Source organism: Anabrus simplex, chromosome 7, assembly GCF_040414725.1.
Source record: "Anabrus simplex isolate iqAnaSimp1 chromosome 7, ASM4041472v1, whole genome shotgun sequence".
NCBI lineage: Eukaryota > Metazoa > Arthropoda > Insecta > Orthoptera > Tettigoniidae > Anabrus > Anabrus simplex.
In genome coordinates this window covers 94,603,866-94,624,862 of record NC_090271.1, presented here as the reverse complement: position 1 = coordinate 94,624,862, position 20,997 = coordinate 94,603,866, and the positions used below count along the sequence as shown (strand labels likewise).

General features: G+C 39.0%; 1 protein-coding gene across 3 annotated transcripts in view; it reads left to right on the top strand.

The window, feature by feature from the left end:
* LOC136877291 (solute carrier family 23 member 2) overlaps nucleotides 1–20,997 on the top strand; it is a 153,525-nt gene that overhangs the window by 82,803 nt on the left and 49,725 nt on the right. For all 3 annotated transcript variants that reach the window (XR_010860749.2, XM_067151219.2, XM_067151221.2), the window contains exons 6-7: nucleotides 10,467–10,587; nucleotides 20,162–20,303. Coding sequence is in view for 2 of the 3 variants with exons in the window: in XM_067151219.2 (XP_067007320.1) it covers nucleotides 10,467–10,587; nucleotides 20,162–20,303 (263 nt within the window). In the remaining variant the exon portion in view is untranslated. The remainder of the gene's footprint in view (nucleotides 1–10,466; nucleotides 10,588–20,161; nucleotides 20,304–20,997) is intronic.

Here is a 20,997-nt window from a genome sequence, read left to right as displayed (position 1 = left end):
CCCAAAAATAAATGAACATATATCAGTTATGGAAAACCTAGGAATATGAAACCTTTAAATTATAAGTTCTTTCACCTTGCACCAAGGTGCATGATCATAGTTTTTAGTAGTGTCATCTGTAGAAGAATGTCCAAACTTCTTGATGAATGGCAAATAAAACAAGGAGAAATTCACTCAGTTTATGAAACTGCAAAATAACAAAATTCCTTAATATTTCAGTGGAGACATCTTCTGATTAAAGTTCCAACTTGTGTTATTAGTTTCACTTTTGATTGATAGAGGAGTTCATTCAGGCACTAATTTTGAATGCGCGGCATTGAGGTGTACCTCCCGGTACACTTTTTAAAAACTCCCTCATGCCTGTTTTATCAGCCATATGGTACTGCCTTAATAGTCCTAATTTTAATACCTTCCTTTATTTCACATTTATTTTTAAGTACGACAAAAACAGCTTTGTGATCAGTAATTACTTTGGTTTCTTTATAGAGATCATCTGGTTTTACCAGCACCACATCCAGGATATTCTTCCCCCTAGTTGGTGCCATCACTTTCTGAATCAGCTGCCCTTCCTATATTAACTTATTTTCCATTTGTTGGTCATGCTTCCTGTCATTCGCATTATCTTTGCAATTGACATGTGGTAAATTGAGATCACCTGCTACTATCACATTCCTTTCCATATTGTTTCCAACATAGCTGATTATCTTATCAAATAATTCTGAATCAGCGTCAGCACTACACTTTCCCAGTCTGTACACTCCTAAGATATCAAGTTGCCTATTATCCTTAGAGATGAGCCTTCGACCTAGAATTTCATGTTTGTCATCTTCAACTTTTTCGTAGCTTACAAATTCTTCTTTCACCAAAATTAATACTCCCCCCCCCCCCCCCTACCATTTCTAACCTATCTCTAAAATACACACTCCAGTTCTGTGATAATAATTCTGCATCCATTATAACATTTTTTCTCAGCCATGATTCAACTCCTATTACAATAACTGGTAAGCATATATCTATTAAATTAATTCAATTCCTTTCTTTACAATACCTCTACAGTTCAGCATTAACATTTTTATGTCATCCCTACTGGACTTGCAGTTTCCTGTACCCTTATCACCACTCCCTAGGCCACCGCATTTCTCTGATTGTACCTCCCTATAACCCTTCTAAACAAATTTCCTAACTTATATGTACCACTGCGGTTTAAGTGAAGGTCATCTGAGCGCAGATCCCTATCTCCTACCCACCAATTAGGATCTAGAAATCTGACAATCTGACTCCCAGTTTCCCACGAACACACTCCATAGTCTTATTTAAATCCCCAATCACCTTCCAGTCAGTATCCTTCCTACACAGTATTCAAGGGAGTATTCACAGAATAGTCAAAGTATTTAGTTATCAGATATCAAAGTAATTAATTTTGTTTCCTATGCATAACCTAATGAAAGGAATATAATTAAATGTATTTACCTAGGACCATAATCTAATGCACTGAATAGAATAAGACATTAGACACAACAAAAATGTCAAAAGTTTAAATCTGTTTTGATACACAACTTGTCCCCAGTTGTAATGGCAAGTTGTGCAAGCAGCTACAAGGTTAACTTCCATCAGAGCTCTTTTTCCTGCCTGAGCTGGAGTGGTAGTGTGCCCAGCTCTGCTGTAATGATTAAGAGAGGGTCCCACAGGGTAATATTATTGGACCTTCATGATTTCATATGTCTGAATGTAAATTATATGCATTGTGATGTACAGTCTAATATAATCTGAAAAATACCTTTTTATGTGATTCCAGTTCTTTACTCATATCACATGACAGGTGTTTCTCAGATTATCAATGCTGAAAATATTTAATATCCACTGAGGTAAAGGCAGTGGCTTGCCTGGTGTGAAAATGGGAAACTATGGAAAACCATCTTCAAGGCTGCTGACAGTGGGGTTTGAACCCACTATCTCCCAAATGCAAGCTCACAGCTGCGTGACCCAAAGCACACAGCCAAATCCACCTTTTGGAAACGTACGTTTTTATTCCATTTTACCACCTAAAACTGTGAATGATAAAAAAGGACCATTTATACAAACCCTGTCGCATTATCACTTAATTATTTCCTTTAATTCCTTTAAATATTAAAAGAAATACTTATCAAAAAGATGAACAAAATGTCATTCAGCGCAGTTAACCGATTTGTATATCGGCACAGCAAGTACTGGAGGCTTGCCTGGCAACCTGTAGAAGTGTGATTAGTCTCTGATGGCACAAAATCCTAGTTGCACATGAAATTAGTTTTGTGTGTGGACAAGTCCATGTGCTGCAGCATGAGTGAGAGGAGAGGAACTTTCACTTCACTAGCTGTTACGGAAGTGATCACATCGACTTCTGGCGACTGTGTGTCATATGTACACCATCCTACAAATGACCTAACTCTTGTAAAACCTTCAATTATTATGTTTAATATATTTTAATAATCTTTTATTAAATGCTAATATATTTTAATGATCTTTTATTAAATGCTAGTAAGACTATACCCTGTAAATGTGTATTGTATATTTGTATAACCTCACATATATGTTGTTAATGTATTTTAATTATCTTTTATTAAGTGTTAAGTATGACTATATTCTGTAAATATGTATTGTGCATTTGTATAATCCCAAAATCTGTGCAGTCAAAAACTGTAGAAAACTCTGTAATATTCGTATATTGAGTACTGACAAGATATCCATGCTTCACTACGGTATTATACTGAAATTTATAATTGAATGCTTAATGTTTTATATATAATCCACCAAAATCGTGATGTGACTTGTTTTCTGAGAAATTACGGCAAAGTTCCCCCCCCATTTTTCAATCTTTCTTTCCAGCAATCAATTTCGTACTTCCCAGGCTAGCTCCAGGTATTCCACCTGCTCAGTTGGGTCCCTAAATCTTTGCCATCTTTTCCTATATGCATTTTTAATACGGATCAAATCCTTGAGGAGATCCGGCATGGTGTCGTCTTGGGTGCCTTGGCGGTCCTGAACCCTCGGCCAGACTGCATTCGTAGTCATTTACCCGGCCAGAACCCATTTCCAATGCGGTCTGCACATGTTGATGATGTTCCAGAACATTATTATTACTATTAGAGTAGGTGATATTAGTTGAATTTAGGTTATTATTATTATTATTATTATTATTATTATTATTATTATTATTATTATTATTATTATTATTATTATTATTATTATTATTATTATCATTATTATTATTGATGTTCTGGACCCCACAACAAGTTGCAAGACTGCTACTTTGTGGTAAATTACATCTTCTGCCATTGTCATTGCTGATAATGTGACCAGCACCATTGTTGCATGCAGGCAAGTGCGCAGGATTTCTGGCGATACGAATTATATACTTATGTGCATTATTGACCTTATTGTAGAGGTTAACAATTGCATGGTCAATATTATTCCTATTGTTTATTTCAAATGTGATTAAATTTTTCTTTATATGCCAGGAGAATCTACTGTAATCTAACTTTAAGTTCTCCAAAGGAAAAGATGGCTCTTGAAAATGAACCCAGGAAAGATTAAAAATGATTGGTTTATAATCAGAATCAAGTACATTATGAACAGTAAAATCAATTGGTCCCAACTCCTTTTTCACTCCACCACTGTTAAGTTGATCCCCCACCCTCCACCAAAAAGAAGGCATTTTTCTTTGTTTTTAAAGGAGATCCAAAAACTAATTTTCATGTCTGTAACAAATTTTTTATTAGATGTAAGTATCCTCATACATTAATTCAATTAATTTTTCAATTCTTTCATCCCCCTTCATTGGATTTTCCTAAATTGAAGGAATACGTGTTTCTTTACTTTTAAAGCAGATTCCAAATACCAATTTTCATGTCTGCAACATCTTTCGTTTTTGAGATAATAAGGTAAGGCAAGGTAGGTAAGGGTGTATTCTGCCCTAAAGTAGGTCCAAACCTCCACAGAGGTGTGCCTGAGCTGGAGTTTATGTATGGTAGGGTGGCCAGTTCCTTTCCACTCCTCCATTCACTTACAGCACGTGGCAACCCATCCAAATCTTGACCACGCCCAATGTTGCTTAACTTCGGAGATCTCACGGGACCCAGTGTTTCAATACGGCTACGGCCGTTGGCTTTGAGATAATAGTACGTAGATGGATCAAAAGGTTAGTTGCACTAACGCGCCGCAGCAGCGCGCTGTGTGTCGCAAATGTGGGCACAGCAGAGAAAGGGACAGACACTCAGACACTGCCCACACATCTGTTAGGCAGGTCGCTGTGGTGTCTCGTCTAGTATTGTGTGAATAGCGGCCAAATGCAATGGCTCGTCAACTGGACGTTCACTCCAAATATGAGGTGCTTGCGACGATCCAATTCCTATGGGCCAAAAGGAAGAATTGCACGGGCATTCATCGTGAAATTAGTGCTGTGTATGGGGAGCAGGCCATTTCCCGGCAAGGTATCGTAAAGTGGTGCCAGCAATTCGAAGCCGGATGCACGGATATCACGGACAACCATCGCGAAGGCAGGCCCGCAATGTCCAGGACCCATGCAAAGGTCAAAAGTGTGAATGCGATCATTAGACAGAACCGGCGCATTAAACTGAAAGAAATCCTGACGCAGCTGAATATGCCATATGGCAGTGTGTTCGCCATTGTTCACAAGGACCTTGGATATCATAAGCTGTGTCAAAGATCGGTCCCACATCTTCTCACCAATAAGCACAAGGGACAACGTTTCCAATCCTCCCTGGCATTTTTGCAACGCTATGCCACAGACGGCAACAGGTTTCTGTGGCGAATCGTCACAGGCGACGAAACGTGGGTCCACCACTTCATGCCCAAAACGAAGAGAACATCAATGGAATGGGTGCACCCCTCATCACCACAATGAAAGAAGGCCAATGTTCAATCTTCAGCCGGTAAGGTTATGGCGACAGTGTTCTTTGACATGGAGAGTTTGCTGCACGTGGAATTCATGCCGAAAGGAACGACGATCAATGCGGCGTCGTATTGTCAAACGTTGCACTGGTTGCGTAAAGCGATTAAAGAGAAGCGCCGGGGGAAATTGAGGGCCAGTGTAATTTTGTTGTACGATAATGCAACACCTCACAAGGCCCACCAAACGAGAGAACTGCTGCAGCGTTTCAAGTGGGAGGTTTGGCAACATCCACCCTACAGTCCCGACCTAGTGCCATGCGAGTTTCATCTGTTCGGTAAGGTCAAAACGGAGCTCGGTGGTCGACGTTTCCAGACCGATGAGGAGGTGAAGGCCGCTGTCTCCGAGCGGTTGTAGAACGCTGGAGGAAATTTCTATGCATCCGGCATCGACAAGTTGGTTGTGCGTTCACAGAAATGTTTGGGGTCTCTTGGAAACTATGTGGAAAAGTGACGTTACAGTGTATGCCGTTATAGTCATGTTGCTGTTGCATAGGTGGTGTAATAAATGGCCATAACTGGGAAGTGCAACTTATTTTTTGATCTGCCCTCGTATCTTCATACAAATAATTCAACTAATTTTTCAGTTCTCCCCCACCCCCTTTAAGTGGATTTCTGAAAAGAAAAAAAATAATGTATTTCTTTGTTTTTAAAGATTCCAAATACCAATTTTCATGTCTGTAACATCTTCAGTTTTGCGATATCCGTATCCTTATAAAAAGAATTCAACCCCATTTTCAGCAATTTTTATCTCCCACCCAAGTGGCTTTTTCAAAAACAAAAAATGCATATTTCTTTATTTTTAATAGAGATTAAAAATACCATTTTTTTTACTTCTGTAACTTGTTAAGCTTTTGAGATATACTGTAGACATGCTCATTTTGAAATTTCACCTACTTTTTAGTTCCCCTTAAGTGGAGTTTCTGAAAACAAATCACCTATGTTTCTTTACTTTTACAGGAGATTCCAAATACCAGTTTTTATGTCTGTAACATTTTATGTTTCTGAGATATACTGTAGATATAGTCTTTCAAAAAATTCACCCCATTTGTCACTCCTGTTTAACCCCTATTAATTGGATTTTCCAAAAAACAAAAATACTTTTTTCTTTACTTTTAAAGGAGATTCCAAATACCAATTTTCAGGTCTGTAATATCTTCAGTTTCTGAGGTATAAGTATCCTCATTAAAGGCATTCAACCCCTTTTTCACCCTTTTTCTCCCCTCCTAGTGGGATTTTCCAAAACAAAAAATACGTGTTTCTTTATTATTAAAGGAGATTCTAAATACCAACTTTTACACCTGTAAGCTTTTGAAGCTTTGAGACATAGATACACTCATTTTAAAAATTGACCCCCCTTTTCACCCCCTTAATGATAGAATATCCAAAAATCCTCCTTTAGTGAGCACCTACATTGTTATATAAATGTATCCTCAAAATTTCATTTCTTTATGTCCAGTAGTTTTGGCTCAGCGATGATGAATGAGTCAGTCAGTCAGGACATGTTCTTCTTTTATATATATGTAGATAATCCACTATCATTTTGATACATATGGAAGTTCTGGAGACTTACAGTAATGATTTATTATCCAGGTACATGTAGAAACATTAGGAATGTTATAGACTTGTCCCTGTGGTTTGTATATATGCAATAGAATATTCAAGTTTGATCCACTCCATTTGAGAGGCCGGTCGATCGATTGTTCCTTTTATGTTTGGATGTGTTCCATTTTGATTGTTGCATGAACATTTCCAGAAGTCGATATTTCTAGATTGTTTGTTGAACAGTATATATATTGAGCTGACAGTGAGTCAGTCAGTCCATGAGACAGTGACAGAGGGAGACAGAGGGAGACAGAGGGAGACAGTGCAGTAAGAGACAGTGCCGGCTGCCAAAGCCTGTTGCACTCCTCCGGGGTAATGATTAATGAATGATAGATGAAATGAAATGATATTGGGGTGTTGCTGGAATGAAATATGACAAGGAAAAACAGAGTACCCAGAGAAAAACCTATCCTGCCTCTGCTTTATCCAGCACAAATCTCACATAGAGTGACCAGGATTTGAACCATGGAACCCAGCAGTGAGAGGCCAGCGTGCTGCCACCTGTAAGAGAATGTAGAGTGTGGGTGAGAGTGAGTTGATACCTGTATTTGTCGGAATAGACTTGAATGAGAGGGTAGTCAGTCTTGCCTGTGATGGCAAAGTGAATAATCAGTGTGTGGACTGTTGATATCTGTACTTTTCCAAATCGACTGTGTGATGGTGAAGAGAATAACCAGTGTGAGAACTTGTTGATATCTGTACTTGGCATAACTGAAAGTAAATTGTTTCAGTGTGTTTTCCTTAATAGTGTAGTGTTGTGTATAAGTGTGTGTTGTTAAGGAATAGACATAGTGGCAATAAAGTGGTTTTATGCAAGTATGTGAACATATCTCTCATATTTATTTACACGAAAATAAAATCGCATTGAGAATGATATATGTTAGGGTGACAAGGCTTCATTTTGCTCCCAATAACTCAGAAATATTTACCCCCTCCACTACCTGCCTTCCCCTACTTTCCCCTTCAAGCTCGGGGCTTTGTGGAGGTTTGTGCCTTCAGATAGTAATTGTGCTTCTAGCATGTGCTGTGAGGAAGGGAATCAGGGCATTATGGGTCTCTCATATAAACTAAAACAGGCCATACAGTGTTTTTACTCTCCGATAAGTGAGCTGCAGTATTGGAGGCATGTGCATAGTTCGTGACCTTGCAAGCAGTGTGCACGTGTTCAACCGTGCAAGCATCAGTCACCAGTCTGAATCTCTGCTATTAACATGGTGAGACAGTTATCATTGCAACACCGTATTTCTGTATATAAAAGTTTAGTACGAGTCAGCTCAGCTATTTTGTGGTAAAGTGCCACCTTCACAAGCACAGATTCACGTAATATTGTAAATAAATTTGAAACTACTGGCTCAGTGTTCAATAAAAACATGCACGCACATGAACAGTTTTAGCAGAGGAAAAGCTAGATGACATTGGTGCGAATCTTGAACGTTATCAAGACGACATTTTGACACCGTTCTTCCATTAGTTAACGGAAGAAGAAAAATCACATGGTTGGTTTCAATACAAATCAGCCCCAGCTCATACAGCAGAAGATTCCCTTCTTACAATCTCAGAAGTGTTTGCAGACAGAGTGATCAGTGCTGGTCTGTTTCCCTCTCATTCGCCAGATCTAACAGTGTGTGAATTTACTTGTGGGGTAAATTGAAAGAAAAAGTGTATCAAACAACATTGGAGGAACTGAAAGAAAACATTACAAATGAAATCAGAAATATTACAGTAGCAGAAGTCACTTGTGTCAGCCAAAATGTGATTACCAGGTACAGTGCCTGTATAACCTAGGAAGGACGACACTTCCAGCATCTTTTATAAGGTAAGATTTCATATAAGATCGTATACACGTTTAAAGCAGGGCAGCTGGGTGTGACATAAGTTCAGCTGAAGCAACTGTCGTAGCGCAGATTACAAACACCTTGTGTTCAGTCTAAGTTTATATGGGAGACCCTGTATGTTTATCAAGGTCATGGACAATGAGGTATGATTCACACACTTGCCGTGTGCATTCATCAGTCTGCCAGTCTCACTCAGCCAATGTGTCTGTGTAGATCTGTCTAATGTTTTCCTTTCTTAGTGTAGACCCTACAGTCAGAGAGTAAATGAATTTTTTATTGTATAAACACATCATGCTTCTATTTCATTGTAATACATCTGTAATTGTTCCTTACTGAGCGATTTGACTGTGCAGCTAGGGTCACATAGTTGTGAGCTTGCATTTGGGAGAAAGTGGGTTCGAACCCTACTGTCGGCAATCCTGAAGATGATTTTCCGTGTTTCCCATTTTGACACCAGGCAAGTGCTGGGGCTGTACCTTAATTACGGCCATGGCTGCTTCCTTCCCACATGTAGCCCTTCCGTATCCCATCATCGTCATAAGATCTGTCTGTGTTGGTGCGACAAAAACAATTTGTAAAAAGAAAATGTTCCTGTGCTAAATGTTTTATTGTATAATCTCCCATCCCCATGGCACTACAGCCCTTGAAGGGCCTTGGCCTACCAAGCGACCGCTGCTCAGCCCGGAGGCCTGCAGATTACGAGTTGTCATGTGGTCAGCATGACAAATCCTCTCGGCCATTATTCTTGGCTTTCTAGACCGGGGCCGCTATCTAACCATCAGATAGCCCCTCAATTCTAATCACGTAGGCTGAGTGGACCTCGAACCAGCCCTCAGGTCCAGGTAAAAATCCCTGATCTGGCCGGGAATCGAACCCGGGGCCTCCGGGTAAGTGGCAGGTTCGCTATCCCTACACCACGGGGCCGGCTTTATTGTATAATATTGAATCAAAATCTCAACAAAAAAGAAACTATTATTACCACAGTTAAGTTGGTAAGCTGTCAGCCTTTACTACTTTGTTGAAATTCACTCACAGCATCAAAAACATACAAGTTTATAGAAAATGAAAATCCACAGCCTGTTTCCAGTCATTCGACCAGGTCAGGAATGAAATGAATGAAGCCCCATCTAGCGGTGAGGATAGGAATTGTGCCAGCTGCCAAAGCCTGTCGCACTCCTCCAGGGTAATGATTAATGAATGATAGATGAAATGAAATGATATTGGGGTGTTGCTGGAATGAAATATGACAAGGAAAAACAGAGTACCCAGAGAAAAACCTATCCCGCCTCTGCTTTATCCAGCACAAATCTCACATAGAGTGACCAGGATTTGAACCATGGGACCCAGCAGTGAGAGGCCAGCGTGCTGCCACCTAAGCCATAGAGGCTGTTAGAGTTTTATAGCTATTTTTAAATATTTTGTCGTGTATCCCCCTCTATATCATCCAGTTAGTCATACTGATTAATAATTTGATATCTCGTGCCGTTGTTATTTTATCAGCCGCTGAAGTTATCCAATCACATTAATTCACAGGCAAATTCAAATGGGCTTTGTGAGGTGATGTTGCTAAATCTGCTTGTGGTTTAAGACCGGCTTGAGAGCACCATTCAAATAAAAAAAACTTCACCAGGGAGGCATTTGAACATGGATCTCTGAGCTGACAGGATCGCACCATAGCAAGTAGGCTACGGTGACACTGGTTGAAAGTCAAAGTGTGTTTGTCTTTAATGCTGTTTTCTCGGCATGGTTCTCAAGCTGGTCTTCAGTCACGTGCAGATTTTGCAGTAGCACCTCACAAAACCCATTTGAATTTGCCTGCGAAGCGATCTGATTGGCTAACTTCAGCAGCTGACAAAATGACGATGGTGTGGGTGTGAGATATAGAATTATTTTTCTGTAATTATTTATCAGTATGACTAGCCCTTTAACACTCATGTACATAGTTCACATTGTTTCCAACCATCCTGTATAATTACACCATCTTTTCCATGCAAAGGGGCATTGGAGTAAAGTTATTTAATGTACATATTATATCTGTGAATTTTAGTAGATAATGAATTAATGAAAGCAAATATGTTTCAGGACCATCATAATGCTGACTGTATTCTCACAGTGTATGACAAATGTTAGAGTACCCACTGTGAGCTACAAAAGAGGTGTTGGATTTCATATTAGCTGGTTTTCACTCTTCAAGCTGTTTCCTGTAAGTATGAGCTATATTTAAGGAAATAAGAATTAAACCAGTATTTCATTTATTTGTAGGAAATGTAAAGTATGAATGATTTATTAAGCCTATGAAGCTTTATTGAATAAAGAAATGAATTAGTGATAAATTGTCATAGGTACATTTTTAAATATAATTCATAACAACACCCAATGAGGACACAGTGAACAAGGAAATTACAATATATTGTACCATGCTTCCAAAGGAGAGTCACTCAGGTTCAGGTGTCTTCTGATCCTGGTTGAGCTCATAGTGCGATGGTCCGCAAGAAGATGACCTGTTAGAGAGAAATGCCAGGCAGTTTTCCACACACCAGCTGCTGTGATGAGAGAACACAAAATGGAAGAATGCCATCTTGTGAATGATTTCTTGGGGTTGATTCCTTCAATATTTTCTTCCTGCTTGCTACAAGATTGCCAGCCCCGTGGTGTAGGGGTAGCGTGCCTGCCTCTCACCTGGAGACCCCGGGTTCGACTCCCGGCCAGGTCAGGGATTTTTACCTGGACCTAAGGGCTGGTTCGAGGTCCACTCAGCCTACGTGATTAGAATTGAGGAGCTATCTGATGGTGAGATAGCAGCCCCGGTCTAGAAAGCCAAGAATAACGGCCGAGAGGATTCGTCATCCTGACCACCCGACACCTCGTAATCTGCAGGCCTCCGGGCTGAGCAGCGGTCACTTGGTAGGCCAAGGCTCTTCAAGGGCTGTAGTGCCATGGGGTTTGGTTTGGTTTGGTTTGCTACAAGATTCTAAATGTTGAACTTAGTTTCTCCACAGGGAGGCAGATGAAGAGTGAAGACAGTACCTAGTCCCTCTTCTCTCAGACAGGAGTAGTAATATGTTTACTTTTAGAAATTTCTCTTCTTTCATAACAGGATGGCAACTGCTTTACCATGAATATGGGATTTTAAATGGTTATTTCCACTTGGAACATCTTATTGTACCATTCTTTGTCTGTTTCCCTTCCTGCTCCACTACATTCAAAGAACTCCTCATTCCTCATATTTAGCACACAATAATACAACAATCTTTCCAAATCCACCAGCCTATCCTCTTTAAGATATTAACCCAGTCGACTCATTTGATATGATGTTAATGCGAGTGTTGCCTAGGCCTTCAACTCACATGACCAAGTCGCCAAGTCGTATGTACTAGCTTATATTTTGACCACCCCTTCAAGGGTTTCTCTTTTGCAAACTTTTATGAATAGAAGAGGAATATGGCTTGTTTACAGCTTTCCTTCTAAGAACTTGTACTGTAATTTATTGCCCGATTGTAGCCATTAAAAGCACAAACATTTCATCGGCTGTTAGTCCATCTCGTAGCCATAGCTCTATGCATAATAAAGACCATTGATAGCAATGCTATTGCTGAGTTAATTGAAAGTGTTTTAGACAGTGATGGCAATCATGATAATACTGAATAAGAGATTTTAAGTGAATGTGACAGTTCATCGGATACAAATGACTATGAAATTGGTCCTAAAGCCCCGCATGTGAAAGCAAAGCATAGTGACTGGGTGTGGGTTAGCAATAACTTTACAGGCTCTCCAGGGGTGTCAGGAGAACTGAGAGACAAATATTTAGATACTTCTGTATCAGAGTTATCTGACCCATTGTTTTCCCACATTGCACCGGAAACAAATATTTTCACTACAGAACAATTATCGGACCCACATGGATAAAGATGGTGACAAGTAGTTTGACGCTAATGAGGATGAAATTAAGGCCTACTTTGCCATCTGCATTCTTATATCCCAGCTTTGTAAGCCTCTCATCCAAATGTATTTAAGCAAAGATAAATGTATTGAGACCCCAAAAAGTGTGAAGTGCCTTTATATATACCCGAAAGTTTGGAGAGTTACCGCACAAAAACCTCATTATTGGCTGAATACAATTATTTTGAGTGTGACACTGACAACTATGCATGAAAATTCTGGCTGCTGTTCCATTTATGTCATTTATTTCTTAATGATGTACAGAAGGAGTGGTTTACTCACCTTGATGGTGATTTAAATCTGATTTCTAAGCTAGCATGAGGGACCATTAAACCAGAGGTGATTGAGTTTAACATATCATCAAGTAAAGGTATGTTTCTGTTATTTAAAGTAAAGTTGTTTGCTGCCACCCTGCCCTAAAATGACTTGGCTATGAACATGGATATTCTTAAGGTTTTTTATTTGGACAGTTGTTTAACACTGAGTGAATGGCTGTACGGTTTGGGTCATATAGCTGTCAGCTTGCATTTGGGAGATAGTGGGTTTGGACCCCACTGTCGGCACCCTGAAGATGGTTTTCTGTGATTTCCTGTTTTCACACCTAGCAAATGCTGAAACTGTGCCTTAATCAAGGCCTTAGTCGATTCCTTCCCATTTCTAACCCTTTCTTATCCCATTGTCACCATAAGACCTATCTGTGTCAGTGTAATGTGAAGCAAATTTTTTTAAAAAGTTGTTATTTATACACCATCAGATCTTGTTACTCATTTATTAGGATTGTTACATTCTATTATCAAATTTTATGGTCACTAATTCATCTGTTGGTAGTACAATTGAGAAGTGCTCAATGCAGCTGTATCTTACATTTTGTAAACAAGCAAACAAACAAATGAATTCATTAAATAATAAAATAAATAAGTGAATAAATATGTTTTGATAAGAACATGCCCATAAGACATCAACCATTGTGGCAATGAATTTACATTTGGTGAAAGAACAGCCTCCAGGGCAGAGTAACATTAGAGGCAGTGCACCTTAAGGATCATATGGAACGTATCAACGTTTGATGAGCAAACTTCCATTAGCTGATCAATAGTTACTTCATCTTCAATGATAAAATTAGTCTGCCATATAATTTTGTTACATCTTTTGATTTCAGTAAGATCATGAGAGTTTTCAGTTTTTCTGATACATTGGAGTAAATTAGACATAAAGAGCAATTTAAATATATAGAGGAGATGTTCAAGACCAAATGCAGATGAACTAGAGCAAGGAGTTGCAAAGGGGAATCAGTAGTAGTAGTAGTAGTAGTAGTAGTAGTAGTAGTAGTAGTTTTTTTTTTTTTTTTTGTTATGGCAGGGGAAAATCTTTTAAAGACACCACTCTGTGTGGGAGTTGGATTTCCACCAACTAAAAACCCCCGCCCTCTTCACTCAGACCATTCTGGAACTGCTTGTCGGCATGACATCAGAATGGAGTGATGTATATTATTAAGTTCTTCCTTTCTCTTCTTTCTCCTTCATCCCCATAATGCTTGTCACCATTGCCTTTACTGTGTTCCAGGCAGACGGGCTCTCTAACATAATCTGAACCAGATTCCCTGGTGTGAGTTGTCGGCCAAGTTGTTGGCAGGCTTTCCTTCGTTCTTCTTTCCCATCGAACACAGTAGAAAAAAGTGTGTTCTACTGTATCCCTTTCAGAACAGTACCGACAACCATCTCCCTGCGTCTTTCCCATCTTCATGGCATATACGCCGAATCTTCCATGTCCTGTCAGGATCTGCGACAGATAGTAATCTACCTGCTGATGTCTACATTTAAGCCAGTCTCCTATGTTGGGTATTAGCTTTTTTGTCCATTGGCCAACATCGGTTGTGCCATCCCATCGGTCTTGCCAGTCTAGTAAGAGTTGGTTCCTCGAGGCTTTCTTTTCTTCAGCAGATATAGTTGCACCCCTTTCATGCCAAAGTTTTCTGTCTACCACGAGGAGGTGAATGGGAATACTGGCAGCTACAACTTGTAAAGCTGCTGTCGAAACAGTTCGATATGCACAGGTAACTCTGAGCAGCATTTTCCTCTGTACTCTTTCCATAGCTTTTCGGTGAATCTTCCTCCTGAGTGCATTGTGCCAGATAGGTGCAGCATAAAGTAAAATGGAATATACTGCAGAGCACATAATCTGTCTCTTAACTGTTCTTGGTCCCCCGATGTTAGGCATAAGTAGTAGTAGTAGCAGTAGTAGTAGTAGTAGTAGTAGTAGTAGTAGTAGCAGCAGCAGTAGTAGTAGTAGTAGTTTTTTTTTTTTTGTTATGGCAGGGGAAAATCTTTTAAAGACACCACTCTGTGTGGGAGTTGGATTTCCACCAACTAAAAACCCCCGCCCTCTTCACTCAGACCATTCTGGAACTGCTTGTCGGCATGACATCAGAATGGAGTGATGTATATTATTAAGTTCTTCCTTTCTCTTCTTTCTCCTTCATCCCCATAATGCTTGTCACCATTGCCTTTACTGTGTTCCAGGCAGACGGGCTCTCTAACATAATCTGAACCAGATTCCCTGGCGTGAGTTGTCGGCCAAGTTGTTGGCAGGCTTTCCTTCGTTCTTCTTTCCCATCGAACACAGTAGAAAAAAGTGTGTTCTACTGTATCCCTTTCAGAACAGTACCGACAACCATCTCCCTGCGTCTTTCCCATCTTCATGGCATATACGCCGAATCTTCCATGTCCTGTCAGGATCTGCGACAGATAGTAATCTACCTGCCGATGTCTACATTTAAGCCAGTCTCCTATGTTGGGTATTAGCTTTTTTGTCCATTGGCCAACATCGGTTGTGCCATCCCATCGGTCTTGCCAGTCTAGTATGAGTTGGTTCCTCGAGGCTTTCTTTTCCTCAGCAGATATAGTTGCACCCCTTTCATGCCAAAGTTTTCTCTCTACAACGAGGAGGTCAATGGGAATACTGGCAGCTACAACTTGTAAAGCTGCTGTCGAAACAGTTCGATATGCACAGGTAACTCTGAGCAGCATTTTCCTCTGTACTCTTTCCATAGCTCTTCAGTGAATCTTCCTCCTGAGTGCATTGTGCCAGATAGGTGCAGCATAAAGTAAAATGGAATATACTGCAGAGCACATAATCTGTCTCTTAACTGTTCTTGGTCCCCCGATGTTAGGCATAAGTCTGGCTAATGCCGATGCCTTCTTCTCTGCCTTTTGGGTTACTGCCTTCACATGTGCACCAAATGTGCAATTCCTGTCACATAGTAGTAGTAGTAGTAGTAGTAGTAGTAGTAGTAGTAGTAGTAGTAGTAGTAGTAGTAGTAGTAGTAGTAGTAGTAGTAGTAGTAGTAGTAGTAGTAGTAGTAGTAGTAGTAGTAGTAGTTCCTCCCATAATATTATTCAGGGCTGGATTTTGAGATAGACTGATTAGGCTGCAGTATATGGGTATGCACAACATTTTAAAAAAATGTTTTTTGAAAATACAAATTAAACATGTTCAAAGTTAACAATAATAACTACCGGATATATTAATATTGAATTCATAAATTCTTTAGTTGGTGCATTTCTTGTTCTCACCCTAATAGCACCTCATTTTTAATTTTAATTTATTTTCCCATCTAGAGGCTCCCTGAAGACAAAGAATTCACAATACAGTGAATATTGATTGCAAAAGAAATAGTTTGTGAAAAACTCAAAAAGTTAAAATCAATACAGGGTATTGGTTATCAAAAGGAACAATCTCCACCTTCCTGCATTTTACAGTAGGAGTATTTTTTTTATCTACCGGGCAAGTTAGCTGTGCAGTTAGGGCCGTGCAGCTGTGAGCTTGTATCCGAGAGACAGTGCGTTCGAACCCCACTGTCGGCAGCCCTGAAGATGGTGTTCCATTGTTTCCCATTTTCACACCAGACAAATGCCGGGGCTGTACCGTAATTAAGGCCACAGCCGCTTCTTTCCCACTTCTAGCCCTTTCCTATATCATCATCATCATAAGAACTGTCTGTGTTGGTGCGACGTAAAGCAACTAGCAAAATATTTTATCTAATGCATTTCTATTCACTCTATTTGAATGGTTTTAATCTTATGTATACAACAAATGGTTTTTTTGCAAATAATCAGAGAAAACTAAGCATATGGTTAATAGTTAATTAGATATTTTGAATTTTATTTTGGAGATTGCCCCTTTTGATACAAATTGAACTATTTTTGTGGATATTACTCATTCTGATATCAACATGCATGGAGATTGCTCTTAATGATAATAACATACAGAATTGTGATACCAACACTTATTTTAGTATAAATGTCATTATAATATTATTTATATTCTTCACACAAAACTGAAAGGTCAAAAATGGCACTATAAGATACGTTTATTTAATACTGTTAAAAAGTGACAGATAATATTATCTAGTTGAAAAATAAGAAGACATGACAACAACATGAAACACATTATTTCTTAGATTTGCAAACATTCCGATTACCAATACATCCATTACAGGGTACAATAAAATTTTAAAATACAGTAGTATATTCAGTAATTAACTAAAAACTTTATCCTTCAGGAAGTCATTAACACAAAAGAAGAAGAAATTTGTAAACTAAGAGTACGGTAACTGTTGTAATAAAGTGCCCTGTAATTTTGGATATGCCTACTTCAACAAAATATTTAAAGATCATTTTAACACAAATGATATGCAATTTTAAAACTACATGTAAAAATTTTCTATTTGGATTACAGTACCAAAGCTAATGATGAACACTGATCAAAACTCAAATACGAATTAAACCATCAAAAGAGAGACATCATCACAAATATTTTTCACAAAAAAATCATGTAGCAATTTCACGCCACCTTCATCCTCTCTTTCTGTTCTGTGCAGCACATCCACACAGTATCGAAGCTCAGGAAGTATTTTCCATTCTTCACTGAAATGGGATGACTAAAGCTTTGAAACATATCTCTGTTTAGCTTTTGATAAGTTCTTTAGATTGTTTGCACATATTTCAATGGGAACAGTTTTTCTTTGTAATGAATATGGACAAGTTAGTGTCAGTACAGTATGCTGTCTCCCCCTTTACTTTTACATTGCACTTTTTGACACCCCATGTTAGTATTACTCATTTACTTGGAGCAAATTTTAATGCCATGATACAGTTGCTTCAGAACAGCATCTGTGTAGGAACCTTTGTACTTTTACTGTTCTCAGCATAACATTTAGTTTGATATTGCTTCCCGATATATTTTTCATTTTTTGGCCTCCTCCTCCTCCTCCTCTGCACAAGTTATTGTTACCTCAGTATTTTAGCAACAACTGATTTCCATTTCCTTTGTTCTTGGGTCCATTTTCTCGCCTTTATGGTTGACACAGGTGTCTCAAGTTTTGCGGTATCGTATCCATCACAGAACACTATGAAGAAAGTTACAGCTTGTTTTGACAATATAATATGTTTGTGCACCTTTATATAGTTTCAAAACATTGAAAATACCTCCAGTATAACTACAAATCAAACAAATTGGCAGAACAGTCTCACTTTATAACTCCACTGAACAAATATGGCAGCACTCGCATGACCGGAATGGAAATTGCTGATTGGTAGTTCTGGAGACTGTCCCACTTGATTCCAATGGATGGAGGAGATTGTTCTGTTTGAAAACAACATTGTAATTCCATGCCCTGAAACAATGGGATTTTTTCTTTTTTGCAAAAAACAACAACATGGTTTAGTAGATGGCTAGTAGTACAATGCAATGATGTCAGTAACTCAATTTTTATTAAAATTGGAGATTGCTCCTTTTGATACCAATAGCCTCAATTGTAAAATTAGATATACAATTTTAAACAATTCTAAAAAAACTATTAGTGAAGTTCAAAACTTCAAAAGCATTTAAAATGTTGTATGGACAATTAAAGAAATTAACTTGTACACAACTTAAAATAGAAGTATCATTCGTACTTGAGGCCAGTTGATCTTATTCCATTGAGTATAGATGATGTCTCAAAATGAGGATAGACCGCCAAAAGCTTTCAGTCCCCATCCATGAGTTCATCAGTGTTGATGCCAAAGACTCTTATGATTTCCACCTCTTGTTTGGGGATCATCCTCCTGACACCAATCATAAGACCCATCACTTGAAAATCCCTTATCTGTTATTTTTCTGTGTAATATGGCTCTGGAGGCAAATTTATATGTTTCTTTTCATCATCAACTTTGGCTGGTTGAGTGAGATGCAACTCGTATCTTATGGTGGGGTCTAGAATATAGTATAGCCCATTTTTTCCCCAATGACGAGCATATCATTTCTCCTTGTGACGGCGTTTGTTGCAAGACCATGAACCTCCTTATGTACCTTGCCTCGGAGGGACTGCAGAATGGTGTTATGGCGAGTGTTTATAAGACCGGGCGAGTTGGCCGTGCGCGTAGAGGCACACGGCTGTGAGCTTGCATCCGGGAGATAGTAGGTTCGAATCCCACTATCGGCAGCCCTGAAGATGGTTTTCCGTGGTTTCCCATTTTCACACCAGGCAAATGCTGGGGCTGTACCTTAATTAAGGCCACAGCCACTGCCTTCCAACTCCTAGGCCTTTCCTATCCCATCGTCGCCATAAGACCTATCTGTGTCGGTGCGACGTAAAGCCCCTAGCAAAAAAAAAAAAAAAAAAGTGTTTATAAAAGTTTCACCAAAAGGACAGAAACCCAAGACATAAGCTAATGTTTCAGTCTCACTGCATCTTCTGCAGTGGGTATTGTAATGGGATCTTCCTGGTATGGTTCTCATAGGTACCACATTGCATGTCATTTTCAGAGGATCCCTCCACTCTGAACTAGAGAGACCATCATGCCTGCCTTATTCAACGGTTACAAGGAGTGAATTCTTTATAAAGGCAAACTTCCCACCCTTTACTTCATAGCTGACAACACTTCCTGTATTCTTGATCCCTGATTACAGTCCTAATTTTCTTGGTATTGTATGTACCATCCCTGTTTCTAATGCTATTGTTACCAATGTCCTCATTAAACTTACTCATGTAGGCCTAGTTGCTAATTTCTTCATTCAAGTTCCTTGTGGCTTCAATATATTGGTTTTCCAACTATTGCAATATACTGTATTACAGCTATTTATATGCTGAATCACAGCCTCCCAACTTGCTTGAAACATGCCAAGACCAAGAGATAAATATTTACTTCAATGTACATTTTATTACATTATCAGCATCTTCTATGAAGCGCCGAAGCATTTTCTCCAAAAAAACACAGAAGACCTGATATCTTAATGTGGGAAATATTGTGGAATTCAGATTAGCAAATCTCTGGTCTGGATAAAGCCATGAGCACGATGATAATGAGCTGAATTTTTATTGAAGGAGTGTCATTGTTTGCTTCAAATCAAATGAGATTGCATCAGCATAATATACTCCTAAATAACACACTCCCTTCAAGTCTTAGAGTTTTAGTACCCACATCTGAAATGTATTGCCTTCAATTTTTTAACACAACAGTTTATTTTTTACAAACCAAAAGATGGCTAATGGTCAATTTTTTAATACATTTTTGAAAATAAATTTATTTAAATTAATAAGAGTAAATAATTTGTTAAATAAAAGAATGGGATATTCCATACAGTGAACATGTTGAGGTGGGGGAGGGGGGGGGGGGTTGTTGCATGACACGTCTTCAGCCTAGGAGCCTGCACACTGTAAATATAGCTCTGAAATTACTTTGAACATAATGTAAAATCAAAGAATGCAAGATTTAAAGATCCTAAAATAAAATTGAAATGAAAATAATTATTGATGATGATCAGTCGCTCACTTTCTCTAATCAAAGAATTGTTTCCAGGTACTGCTAACTATCATGTTGATGTGGGGTATCTGTGGCATATTGACAATCACCGACACATTACCTCTAGGACATGCTGCAAGGACTGACACAAAACTAAGAATCCTGCAGGATTCATCTTGGTTCCGAGTGCCATACCCAGGTAGGAATGGCCTTTTATTTCAAATAAAAGAATTTTTACTTTATCTGACCTTTGCATAAAATCTGCACATGTACTGTCTTTTTGGGGTATCACTGTTGAAAATCCATATACCGAGCAGAGTGACTGCATGGCTATGGAGCCAAACTCTGGATTTGGGAGATATGTGGGGTCAAACCCCACCATGGGCTGTCCTCAGAATGGTTTTCTGTGGTTTCCCATTTTCACTTGAAGACAAATGCCTGGACAGTTCCTATTCTTAGGCCACAACCATTTCCTTCCACCTCCTCACTCATTTTCATTCACCATCATTAATTTCATTTTCCTTAGCTCCTCAACTGAGATTGGTGTCAGGAAGGGCATCCAGCTATACAAACCATGCAATATACACTGCCAGCCAAACGTTTCCAGACAAAACATATGTAACCACATGAATAAGATTAACGATTGTTTAATGACAGATTATATTATTGTAACCAAGTTTCGAAGGTTTTCAGGCAACAGCGATGATAAAACATGGAGGGGGCTCTGTGATGGTTTGGGGTTGTTTCACATTCAGTGGAGCTGGTACACTGCACAAATTCAAGGAACACTGGACAAAAACAGCTACCATTCCATCCTATCTCGTTATGCTCTTCTGACTGGACAGCAACTTACTGGACATGGGTTTCTCCTCCAAGAAGACAATGACCCCAAA